Source organism: Rhincodon typus, chromosome 32, assembly GCF_021869965.1.
Source record: "Rhincodon typus isolate 14 chromosome 32, sRhiTyp1.1, whole genome shotgun sequence".
Classification (NCBI taxonomy): domain Eukaryota; kingdom Metazoa; phylum Chordata; class Chondrichthyes; order Orectolobiformes; family Rhincodontidae; genus Rhincodon; species Rhincodon typus.
In genome coordinates, this window is record NC_063363.1 from 4,836,753 (window position 1) to 4,848,891 (window position 12,139).

The 12,139-nt window shown below is 46.3% G+C and overlaps 1 protein-coding gene across 5 annotated transcripts in view; it reads left to right on the forward strand.

Moving 5' to 3' along the window:
- The first annotated feature begins 223 nt into the window (after window positions 1-223).
- phldb1b (pleckstrin homology-like domain, family B, member 1b) overlaps window positions 224-12,139 on the forward strand; it is an 89,683-nt gene continuing 77,767 nt past the window's right edge. For all 5 annotated transcript variants that reach the window (XM_048615667.1, XM_048615668.1, XM_048615669.1 and 2 more), the window contains exons 1-3: window positions 224-280; window positions 5,200-5,520; window positions 7,975-8,115. In XM_048615667.1, coding sequence (XP_048471624.1) covers window positions 257-280; window positions 5,200-5,520; window positions 7,975-8,115 — 486 coding nt within the window. In that variant the 5' untranslated portion in view covers window positions 224-256. The remainder of the gene's footprint in view (window positions 281-5,199; window positions 5,521-7,974; window positions 8,116-12,139) is intronic.

The following is a 12,139-nucleotide window of genomic DNA, read 5'->3' on the forward strand; positions in this document are numbered from 1 at the left end:
TTCAGGACATAGTACAGTTCAGGAATATTATTACGTACCTTTAGAATATGTGGGACTTGAACCTGGGTCTCCTGGTTTAGAGGTGGGGACACTACACTGCGCTACGAGGGCCCTGAGTCAGAAATTGGCAGGTCGTCAGGGGAAGTACGTGACCCATGATTCCTGTTCTGATTGGTGTGTTTATCACGACCTTGGAGAGAATGGGCAGGCTCTGTGAAGCAGCTGGTGTGTTTTGACAGGCTCTGAGTGGGACAGGATGAAGGCAGGTCTCCTCAGGCAGGTATGTGCAAGGCATTCTGTTCCACCTTTTGAAATCAAAGTCTCAATTGGTCGTGCAAATTCGGAAAGCACCTGAGACTGGAGCAGCCGATGGATCAGTCCGTAAGTCCCTCCTGTAGACAGTCAGCTCTCAAAGTTACAGCATGCTTTGTCAGTTAACCTTTGCTTTACTGAGTAATAATGGCCAGAGCTTGCTTTCGGGCTAATTACTCCTCACTCTAAGATTATTGATTAATGGGCTGAGCGTGGGTGCAGTCAGCAGTTATCCTGCAGGGGAGTGTCATGAAAGGAGACTGTTACATCCAGGTGAAGGCCTGAGTGCTGTTGCTGAGAATACCAGCATGAGCAGGAAGAGAAAATTGGAGGGTAGATGGGAAAGCACACATATGTCAGGCTTTCTGAAGGCAGCCTGGGGTTATAAAACCTTGCAGCTTTTAAGGATAAGGGAGGAATGAGGGAGATAAGCAGTTCTGTAGTTTCAAAGTCCTGCACATGAATAAGTTAGAGAGAAGAAGGTGGCACTTTGAGGTTTGACTTTGAAAACAGAGCATGTGCATGTGTGTGTGTGTGTGTGTGTATGTGTGCATGTGTGTGTACGTGTGTGTGTGCTTGTGTATGTGTGTACGTGTGCGTGTGTGTGTGTGTGCATGTGTGTGTATGTGTGCGCACGTGTGCATGTGTTTGTGTGTGCGTGTGGGTGTGTGTGTGTACGTGTGTATGTTTGTGTGTGTGTGCGCGCATGCGTATGTGTGTATGTGTGTACGTGTGTGTGTGCGTGCGTTTGTGTGTGCATGTGGGTGGGTGTGTGTGTGTGTGTGTGCGTGTATGCGTTTGTGTGTGGGTGTGTGTGTGCATCTGTGTCTGTGTGTGTGTGCATGTGTGTGCGTAGAGAAAGGTGAGAGAATGACGGACATCAAGGTTGGCTTTCTCCATAGATCCAGCCCTGGAACTGGGGAGAAAGGGCAAGGGACTGACAGTGTCCCTAGATGAGGCTTGTTTCAAAGAACAGGCAAGCAATCAGTCCTTTCAATGTTTTTCCTATTATCTGCAATTGACAGCTCGGCTCTCATTGCTCAGGGATGCCTGAATCTACTCCCTGTTCTCCTTGTTGAGGGATTGTCTTGGAATATACTGGGATTTGCTGATAAACGCTTGAATTGTTTTGTGAAAGCAGTGATTTTTTGAACGGGAAGATGTGTAACATTATTCACAATCTCTGGTCTAGAACCTACACTGCACGCAATGCAGCTGATCGGGAAGGTAGCTCACCATTCCTTGCTCCAGCACATTTAGGGATGAGCAGTAACTGCTGTCCTTGTCCACCATCTTTGCATCAGAGGAAAGAGGTTTTATCCAGCTGCGAATGATCAAGTTACATTTAATGTAAGGCACAAAAACAGGCCATTCGGCCCAGCTGGTCTTTGCTACATTTAGATTACTGGAGAGCTTATCTCCCACATGCCCTTCTCTTTGTTTCTCCCTGTGTGTTTATCATACTTCTCCTTCAATGTACGTCTGCCGTTCACCTTAGCGACTACTAACGAGTTAATTAAATTATTCCAACTCGCTCCAGACTGGTCTCTCATTTCCCACTGTCTACAAACTAGAGCTCAACCAAAACCTGACGATCCACTTTCTTACCATCATGCCTCTGCTCACTGATCTGTGTTAGCTCCCAGCTCAAAAAGACCCATTTATATTCCCATCCTTGCATTCAAATCCCTCCATGGCCCTGTCTCCTCCAGCCCCCACCTTGGGATCTCGGCAAACCTCCAATGCGGGTCAGTTGATCAATTTTCTTTGCTGTACCTTTGGTATCTTCAGCGACCTTGACCAGTAAACTCCCTAAACCTACCCACCACTCTCTCCTTCTCTAAAACCCCCAATAAAACCAACCTCCTAAACCTGCCCTCATATTTCTTTATGAGACTTGGTGTAAAATTTCACTGGGGACTGCTCCTGTGAAATGCCTTGGTGAGGGCTCTATATAAATGCAAATTGTTGTTGTTCAGTGGCTGGTTCATTCAAAACAACTGCCAATGAACAGCACAGGGGAAAAAGAATGAGGTATTCAGAAATAAATCAATATTACATCTGAACCACTGTTTGTTCAGTCCAGATAGTGTGTGCAGACTTATCTGTAAACACTTGTGACCCAGAAAGTGTGAAATGAATGTAACCGATACTGTTCACCTCATGAAACATATCCTTTGGATGCAGTTTGTTCACAAACATGTCAAGTTGTGTTTAGCATAGCGGTTCTGAGTCAGCAGCGTATTACTGTGCAGGTCTAACAGTGCAGGCTGTTTGCTGAGTGTAGGCCTCATAATCTGGAGGAACTGCTGTAAAACAGAGGGATTTGTGTTCACACAGCGAGTTCCTGCAAGTTCAGCCTGAACAGGCTGTGGAAACAGTTTCTGTTGTAATATTCAAACGGGAATTGGGTAAATATATGGAAAAGAAGAATTTCAGGCATCTGGTGAAAGAAGTGGGACTAATTGGATTGCTCCTTTAAAGGGCCAGCACAGGCATGATGGGTCAAATAGCCTCGTGCTGTGCTGTATGTTTGCAAAATTACGTTGCTCACTGTGAAGTCCCATAAACTGCAACAATTCCATTTTCTCATTACTGATTTTAACCGAGGGTAGGATGCTGACTAGGACATTATTTAAGACAGTGATGAGGAGGAATTTCTTCTCAGAGGGGTTCTGGTGTTTGGAATTCCCAGACGGCAGTGGAGACTGGGTCATTGAGAATATATTCAACGCTGAGTTAGATTTTCGATCGATGTCAGAAGTCACACGACACCAGGTTATAGTCTAACACGGTGGCTCAGTGGTTAGCATTGCTGCCTCACAGCACCAGGGACCCAGGTTCGATTCCACCCTCGGGTGACTGTCTGTGTGGAGTTTGCACCTTCTCCCCATGTCTGTGTAGGTTTCCTCCAGGTGCTCCAGTTTCCTCCCACAAAGAACAAAGGAAAATTACAGCACAGGAACAGGCCCTTCGGCCCTCCAAGCCTGTGTCGATCCAGATCCTCTATCTAACCCTGTTGCCTATTTTCCAAGGATCTGTATCCTTCTGCTCCCTGCCCATTCATGTATCTGTCTAGATACATCTTAAATGACACTATCGTGCCCGCCTCTACCACCTCTGCTGGCAACGCATTCCAGGTACCCACCACCCTCTGCGTGAAGAATTTTCCACGCATATCTCCCTTAAACTTTTCCCCTCTCACCTTGAAATTGTGACCCCTAGTAATTGAGTCCCCCACTCTGGGAAAAAGCTTCTTGCTATCCACCCTGTCTATACCTCATGATTTTGTAGACCTCAATCAGGTCCCCCTCGACCTCCATCTTTCTAATGTAAATAATCCTAATCTACTCAACCTTTCTTCATAGCTAGTGCCCTCCATACCAGGCAACATCCTGGTGAACCTCCTCTGCACCCTCTCCAAAGCATCCACATCCTTTTGGTAATGTGGCGACCAGAACTGTACGCAGTATTCCAAATGTGGTCGAACCAAAGTCCTATACAACTGTAACATGACCTGCCAACTCTTGTACTCAATACCCCGTCCGATGAATGAAAGCATGCCGTATGCCTTCTTGACCACTCTATCGACCTGCGTTGCCACCTTCAGGGTACAATGGACCTGAACGCTCAGATCTCTCTGTGCATCAATTTTTCCCAGGGCTTTTCCATTTATCGTATAGTTCGCTCTTGAATTGGATCTTCCAAAATGCATCACCTCGCATTTGCCTGGATTGAACTCCATCTGCCATTTCTCCGCCCAACTGTCCAATCTATCTATATTCTGCTGCATTCTCCGACAGTCCCCTTCACTATCTGCTACTCCACCAATCTTAGTGTCATCTGCAAAGTTCAGAGACCCAGGTTCTCACAGTCCAAAGATGTGCAGGGTAGGTGGATTGGCCATGCTAAATTACCCATAGTGCCCAGGGACATTTAGGTTAGGCAGGTTAGACATGGGAAAATGCAGGGGTAGGGAATGGGTCAGGGTGGGATGCTCTTCAGAAAGGCAGTGTGGACATGTTGGGCTGAATGGCCTGTTTCCACACCGTAGGGATTCTATGAAATCTATGTTTATTTGCAATCACAAGCTTTCGAAGCTCTGCCCCTTTGTCAGGTGAAGTGACTATAACCTGGTGTCGTGTGGCTTGTGACTTTATCCACCACATTCCAACACCAGCACCTCCACATCAGATTTTTGATTAAAAAGGGATTCAAGGGGACAGACAGGAAAATTGAAATCAGACCCCAATCAGATCAGTCCTGTGTGAGGTCGCTGAATAGCAGAGCGGGTTTAATAGACGAAATGCCCTCTCCGTGCTTGTATGATCTTATTTAATCCCTTTCACACCCTCTGTCCGTGCTACTGAAAGCCTCCTGGTCACCTCTCTACCCTTCAAGAGAACTGCATGCTCGGCTTGTAAATTTTCTCATTTAATTTGTTCTTAAGGAGTGGTATGCTGGCTCAGTGGTTAGCACTGCAGCCTCACAGCACCAGGGACCCAGGTTCGATTCCACCCTCAGGCGACTGTCTGTGTGGAGTTTGCACATTCTCCCTGTGTCTACATGGGTTTCCTCCGGGTGCTCCGGTTTCCTCCCACAGTCCAAAGATGTGCAGGTTAGGTGCATTGGCCATGCTAAATTGTCCCATAGTGTCTAGGGATGTGATGGCTGGATGGATTAGACATGGGAAATGTTGGGTTACAGGGATAGTGTTGGGGGCTGGGTCTGGGTGGCATGCTGTTCAGAGGGTCGGTGCAGACTCGATGGGCCAAATGGCCTCTTTCTGCACTGTAGAGATTCTATGATAAACCGCCATTGGGATATTTTCTGTAGGTGAAGTGGTGACATATTCTAGGACTCAGCTCCTTATTTCTGATCTTACAGGAGCGACAGCGTCTTGAAACCATCCTGAACCTGTGTGCGGAGTACACAAAGACTGACGACCCAAGTGCCCCTGACATGGGGAGGGTAACCACGCACAGTGAGCAGCTCCACATTGATGAGCAGGGATTCTACCCCAGCATAGCCGGGCCTGGCCCCACCACCACCAGCAGCTGCATCTCGATGGAGTGCAGCGGCACGGGCAAAGGGATCAGGGACCAACTGGCTGAGCCCGGCCCTCAGAAAGCACGAGAGGCTCTGGAGAAGTCAGATGAGGACAACCTGAAGGAAGAGTGTAGCAGCACCGAGAGCACACATCATGAGGTAGGAGGGTGTGAACTAAACCCTTCACCCAGAAAGACCAAACCTTTCTCTGCAACAGTTCTGGCTTTTCTGAATGAGAGGGAGTTGCGTGTTGCTTTTTAAAAGTGCACGGGAACAAATCAGTTTTGGAACTCAGTGAAGTGCCATATGACACCAAGTGAAAACCAAAACAGAAATTGCTGGAAAAGCTCAGCAGGCCTGGCAGCATCAGTGGGGAGATATCAGAGTTAGCATTTTGGGTCCAGTGACCTTTCCTGAGGACACTGTTTTTGTTTCAGTTTTCCAGCATCCAGCATTGTTCGGTTTTCTCGGTTAAAAAGTGTTAGAAATACTGGGCGGATCAGGCAGCGCATGTGGAGAGAGGGAGACAGAGTTAACGTGTCAGATCAATAAAACACTGTGGATGCTGGAAATCCAAAACAAACACAGAGAGTGCTGGAGAAACTCAGCAGGTCTGGCGGCATCTATGGAGAGAGAAACAGAGTTAACGCTTTAAGTCCATTAACACACTTCTTCGGTTCTGACATTATTTCCGTTTCTCTCGCTACAGATGCTGTCAGAAATCACACAGCACCAGATTATAGTCCAACAGGTTTATTTGAAATCACAAGCTTTCGGAGCGCTGCTCCCTTGTGAGGCAACCTCACCTGATGAAGGAGCAGTGCTCCGAAAGCTTGTGGTTTTAAATAAACCTGTTGGACTATAACCTGGTATCATGTGACTTCTGACTTTGTCCACCCCAGTCCAACACTGCATCTCCACATCATGGCTACCACAGACTGAGTTTCTCCAGCACTTGCTGTGTTTGATAAACTTTTTGTCTGACTCTGGAAAAAAAAGATCAAGATAGGTTTCCAGCAAGGTCGGAAAACGGGGGCGAGAGGGAAGGGAGGGGAACGTGTATGTGAGGACAGCAGATTACATGAGATGGTAAATGCTGAATGGCAAATGAGTTCAAGGCAAGAAAGTAAAACAGTGTCTAGGAGAACCGATAGAGGACAAAATAAGAATCATTAGCAGCACTGACTTCCCCTCTAAAAACAATGGGAGCGAAGGGTTACAGTCAGAAACCACATGAGAGTCGGGAAGATTATAGAGAGTCATAGAGTCATACAGCACCAAAACAGACCCTTTGGTCCAACCAGTTGACGCTGACCATAATTCCAAACTAAACTAATCCCACCTGCCTGCACTTGACCATAACCCTCCAAACCTTTCCTATTCATGTACTATCCAAATGTCTATTAAACTTTGTAACTGTACCCACATCCACCACTTCCTCTGGCGGTTCATTCCACACATAAACCACTCTCTGTGTAAATAAGTTACTCCTCATGTCTTTTTTAAATCTTTCCCCTCTCACCTTAAAACTATGCCCCCTAGTCTTGAAATCCCCCACCCTAGGGAAAAGACACCTGCTATTTACCTTATCCATGCCTCTCATGATTTTATACACCTCTATAAGGTCATCCCTCAACCTCCTACGCTCCAGTGAAAAAAGTCCCAACCTATCCAGCCTCTCCCAATAACTCAAACCCTCCATTCCCAGCAACATCCTGGTAAATCTTTTCTGAATCCTTTCTAGCTTGATAATATCTTTCTTATAACAAGGTGACCAGAACTGGACACAATATTCTGGAACAGGCCATACCAACATCCTGTACAATCTCAACATGACATCCCAACTCCTACACTCAAAGGTCTGAGCAATGAAGGCAAGAGTTCTAAACACCTACTTAGCAACCCTGTCTACATGTGATGCAAAATTCAAAGAATTATACATCCAAACCCTGAGGTCTCTCTGTTCTACAACACTACCCAAGGCCTTACTTTTAATTGTATAAGTCCTGCTGTCGTTTGTTTTACCAAAATGCAATACCTTGCATTCATCCAGATTAAACTCCATCTGCCACTCCTTAGCCCATTGACCCAATCAATCAAAATCTCTTTGTAATCTCAGATGACCTTCTTCACTGCCCACTGCGCCAGGCTTTCATTAAACTTCACTGCAACATTGTATGAGACAGTGCAATAAATGCTGGCTGGCCAGAAGCCTATATGCTGCAAGTGAATAATAAAATGAAGCGGCCAGGGGGAGATTGGGCTGGAGAGTTAAAAGGGCTGAAAATGCAGTTGTGGCAACCGAAGGGCTCAAATTTAAGATAATTGTGACAGGGAGAAGCCTTTTCTTACACAGCGACTTGTTCTGATCTGTAATGCACTACTTGAAAGGGAATTCGATAAGAGGTCATGAGGGAATTTTTTTTCAGGGTTTTGAGGAATGCGCAGGTGAGTGACTGTAACCTGATGGAATATTCCCGTGTGCTAATACAGCTGTGATGGGTTGAATGGCCCCCTTCTGCACTGTAAGGTACTATCTGAGCTGCTGTCTTGGATTTTTTTTACCCCTTATTTTCCTCCCTCTCAAACTTTCCTATGTTTCAACCTAAGCAGCATGAAGATTCTGCAGGCAGTCACTCAGTCCCGCAGGCCGTATACCTGGAGGAGGAGAGGCTCAGAATCCTCACATCCGTCGATGAACTCAAGCAGAGAATTAAAGAACTTGACCAACAACTTGAGGAGTCCAATCATGAGGTGGGGGAATTGGCTCCGTTTTACTAAGCTCTGTGGCCTCCTTTGTGTTTCGCACATCCTCTGAGTCCAATTCACACACCCTGACTCTGGTCTCAGTGATTTTTTGTAATATTTAATATCTAGGGGCTACCAACCCTGTCAGGTTCCTGGAAGTTTCATCACACGACATCCCACCTTAAGAGTGGGTTTGATTCACCTCTCAGTGCCTCACGCCTCTCAGTCAGGCACTGCCTCTGGACAAGTGGGACCCCCCCTCTTCCAACCACACCCCGGGGCTCCCACCACCACAAACTACCCCTAATTGGTTTGCTTCCAAGAATGCCAATCCCTGGGTTAATTTCTTTTTATGCATTCAGCGGAAATGGGGATCATGTGGCAAGGGCAGCGTTTATTACCCATCCCTAATTAACCCCTGAACCGAGTGGCTTGCTAGGGCCACTTCAGAGATCAGTTAAGACTCACCAAACCACGTTGCTGGGGGTCAGTCTAGGTAAGAATGGCAGAGATTCCCTTCCCAAAAGCGGCCATTAGTGAACAGCTGAGTTTTTAACGGTGATGATTGCTTTTTGGCTGGCTTTTAGTACCGGATTTTCACCGATTCACCACCTGCCATGTTGGGATTCACACCATGTCCCCAGACCATTAACCTGGGTCTCAGGATCCCTTGCGCAGTGACAATACCACTATGTCACCACCTCTCTTATTTAATATTGTCGGTGGCAGGATGAGGGTCTTTGCTGACAATTAACTTGCCACTTAAGAATCTCAAATGGTGTTGGGGCAGTGACATTACCCGTGGTTCAGAGGTGGCATGGTGCTGGGGCACCCACCTGACCACTGCACTTTAATAAGAGACATCTTCAGATGGCACCAGATTAGTGCTTGGATCTCCTTTGGGCACCTGGGTTGATACCAATCTTACCAAGCTCTATTCTAGTACTAGTCTAAGGATTACTAATACTAACTGGGGAAGGGTGACCAAGTGCAAGTCTGGTCAAAAGTGGCAGATTCTTCAGTAACAAGAAATGTTCATCATGTTACAGTTAAAAAACGCAATTTACAGTGGAGATAACTACATTACTCTGATTGAGGATATGATTATCTCCAAAGAGCTGCCAAGCCAACTTAAACTACATAGTCATTAACAGTGGAGATAAACGAACAAACTGGAACTGCATCTACCAATTAGAGCTGACTGGCTGCTCCCAGAGACGGTCATTTCACACTCAGTGGGTGGGACTTTAGATTAACCCTTTCAGGCCAACTGCCTTTTACAAGCCCGGTCACCAATGCTGCTTTGGAGGAAGGAGGAGAATCTGCTCCAACAGTTATCTGGGACCATCTCGGAACGTTTTGCCCTTTTCTTCCCTTTTAAAATGACCAACTGTGACGACCCAACTTTAACTTCCTGAAAACAAACATCCTCAGACCTGAAACTGGGCACAGTTGTTCCAGGTTACAGAAAGAATCCATATTTGGATTGACAGTAGCAATGCTGTGATGGAGCAAGACATCGCACAAACATTAAAGACTAGGGGTTGGATTACAGGCAGTCCCTGGATTACAAATGGGGTCTGTTTTTTAGTCTGTTTGCAAGTCGATTTGTTCGCAAGTCATAACACCACACGGGATGCTATAAATTAGCAATTCATAAATACCGGCAAATCTTTGCCTGTTGGATCTTTAAAATTAATGCTAAAACACTCCTGTACGCAATCTCATTCACAAGTATGAGCATTCATGAGTCAGATGTCCATAAACTGGGCACTGGCCGTAGACTGGATGGGGATTGAGCTAGTAATTATTTTGAGTGTATGTACTCCCATGTTTCCATGGGAATAGTGGGGAGGTGGTGGAAGGATGCCCGGGCTGATTATCATCATTAAACCACCATGTGAACTTCAGGTCCCAATCCTGGAGTGGCACTTGAACCTGGAACCTCTGGTCTAGAGATGGGGAGCTACCTATTGCTCTCCTCCTATTGCCAGGTGCTCTCCCATCCCTTGCTGAGAGTGGACATAGTATAGCCACGGGCTAAAGGCACAACGTAACAAAATAGATTCTGCTCCAATGCTCTGTCTTGAGCCCTCAGCTCATGGAAAGATCCAACCTGCCGCATTGTGATTTCAGTTAGGGGTAGAGCAAAGAGACAAGTCCCACATCCATCCTGGTCAGAACAGAGACCTAACTCCATGCATTTAGTGCCAATCTGATACCCACCCCCAGCCAATCAAGGTGCCAGCACCCCAGACAAGCCTATATTGGTTGGGACAACGTCCGCTTTAACCTGCATGTTGCAGCCTGGAGCTGTAGGTGGTGATGGTCAAGGTTCCAATTTCTTTCCATCAGTTTGCTGACCAGAGTCTGTCCCACATTTGATGCCTGCCACTGGTGTGCGCTGGAAGGATTTACAAATCGATACACAACCTGTTTGACAGTGTTATGCACATACCTTTCTTGTCCAGCAACTCCTACTCTGATATTATGTAAATAGAGAAAGACTACAGAAAGCCAAAGCACAAAGGATTGGAGAGCTTTTGTGCATGAATCACAAAAAACTAGCATTTAAGTTCAGCAAGATATAAGGAAGGTAAATGGACTGTTAGAGTTTATTTCAAAGAGGATGCAGTATGAAAATAGGGAGGTTTTGCTAAAACTATGAAAGGCACTAGTTGGACCACAACTAAAATACTGTGATCGGTTTTGGGCCCCTTATCTAATGAAAGATATTTTGTCTTTGGAGGCAGTCCAGAGAATATTCACTCGGCTGATCCCAGGTATGGAGGGACTGTCTTATAAGGAGAGGCTGAGTAAGTTGGGCCTGTACTCATTGGAGTTTAGGAGAATGAGGGGTGATGTTATTGAAATGTACAAGAGGGCTGGACAGGGTAGTTGCTCAGATATATTCCGCTCTTGCAGGAGAGTCTAAAACCAGAAGGCGTCATCTTAGAATAGGGCCGTTTAAGACAGAGATGAGGAGGATTTTTTTCTCGCAGTGGGTAATCAATCTGTGGAATGCTTTACCACAGAGGACTGTCAAGACTGGATTGTTAAGTATATTAAAGCTGAAATAGATTTTTAACCAGGAAGGGAATCAAGGGTTATGGGTAAGAGGCAGGAAAGTGGTGTTGAACATTATCAGATCAGCCATGATCTCATGGAATGGCGAAGCAGACTTGATGGGCTGAATGGCCTCTTGCTGCTCCTACATTTTATGGAGTGGGAATTGAACTTAGTGTTTCTGGCCCACTGAACCACTAGGCCTCGCTCTGCTGTACCTGGTATTCCAAGTGATCTCCCAACCTTGTACTAACTCGGCCTGTGTCTCCTCAGCTTCCTAGACTGTACATTTTCAGAGATAGTAGGAACTGCAGATGCTGGAGAATCTGAGATAACAAGGTGTAGAGCTGGATGAACACAGCAGGCCAAGCAGCATCAGAGGAGCAGGAAAGCTGACGTTTCGGGCCTAGACCCTCCTTCAGAAATGGGGGAGGGGAAGGGGGTTCTGAAATAAATAGGGAGAGAGGGGGAGGCGGATAGAAGATGGATAGAGGAGAAGATAGGTGGAGAGGAGACAGACCGGTCAAAGGGGCGGGATGTTCATCCTCCCTGGACTGACCTAACTCCCCACCTACACTCACCTTTACTGGCTCCATCCCCACCCCTTTGACCGGTCTGTCTCCTCTCCACCTATCTTCTCCTCTATCCATCTTCTATCCGCCTCCCCCTCTCCCTATTTATTTCAGAACCCCCTTCCCCTCCCCCATTTCTGAAGGAGGGTCTAGGCCCGAAACGTCAGCTTTCCTGCTCCTCTGATGCTGCTTGGCCTGCTGTGTTCATCCAGCTCTACACCTTGTTATCTCTGTACCTTTTCAGACTAGCTTGGCCATAGTGAAAAAGCACTATATAAATGTAATTCCTTGTTAGCGAAACATCCTTTTCTGCCTGGCATCTCAGCTACTTTTTGAGCAGCAAAAAATGAAAGTATTTGAACAAAATGAGAAGAGTTATAGTATTGTTGAAT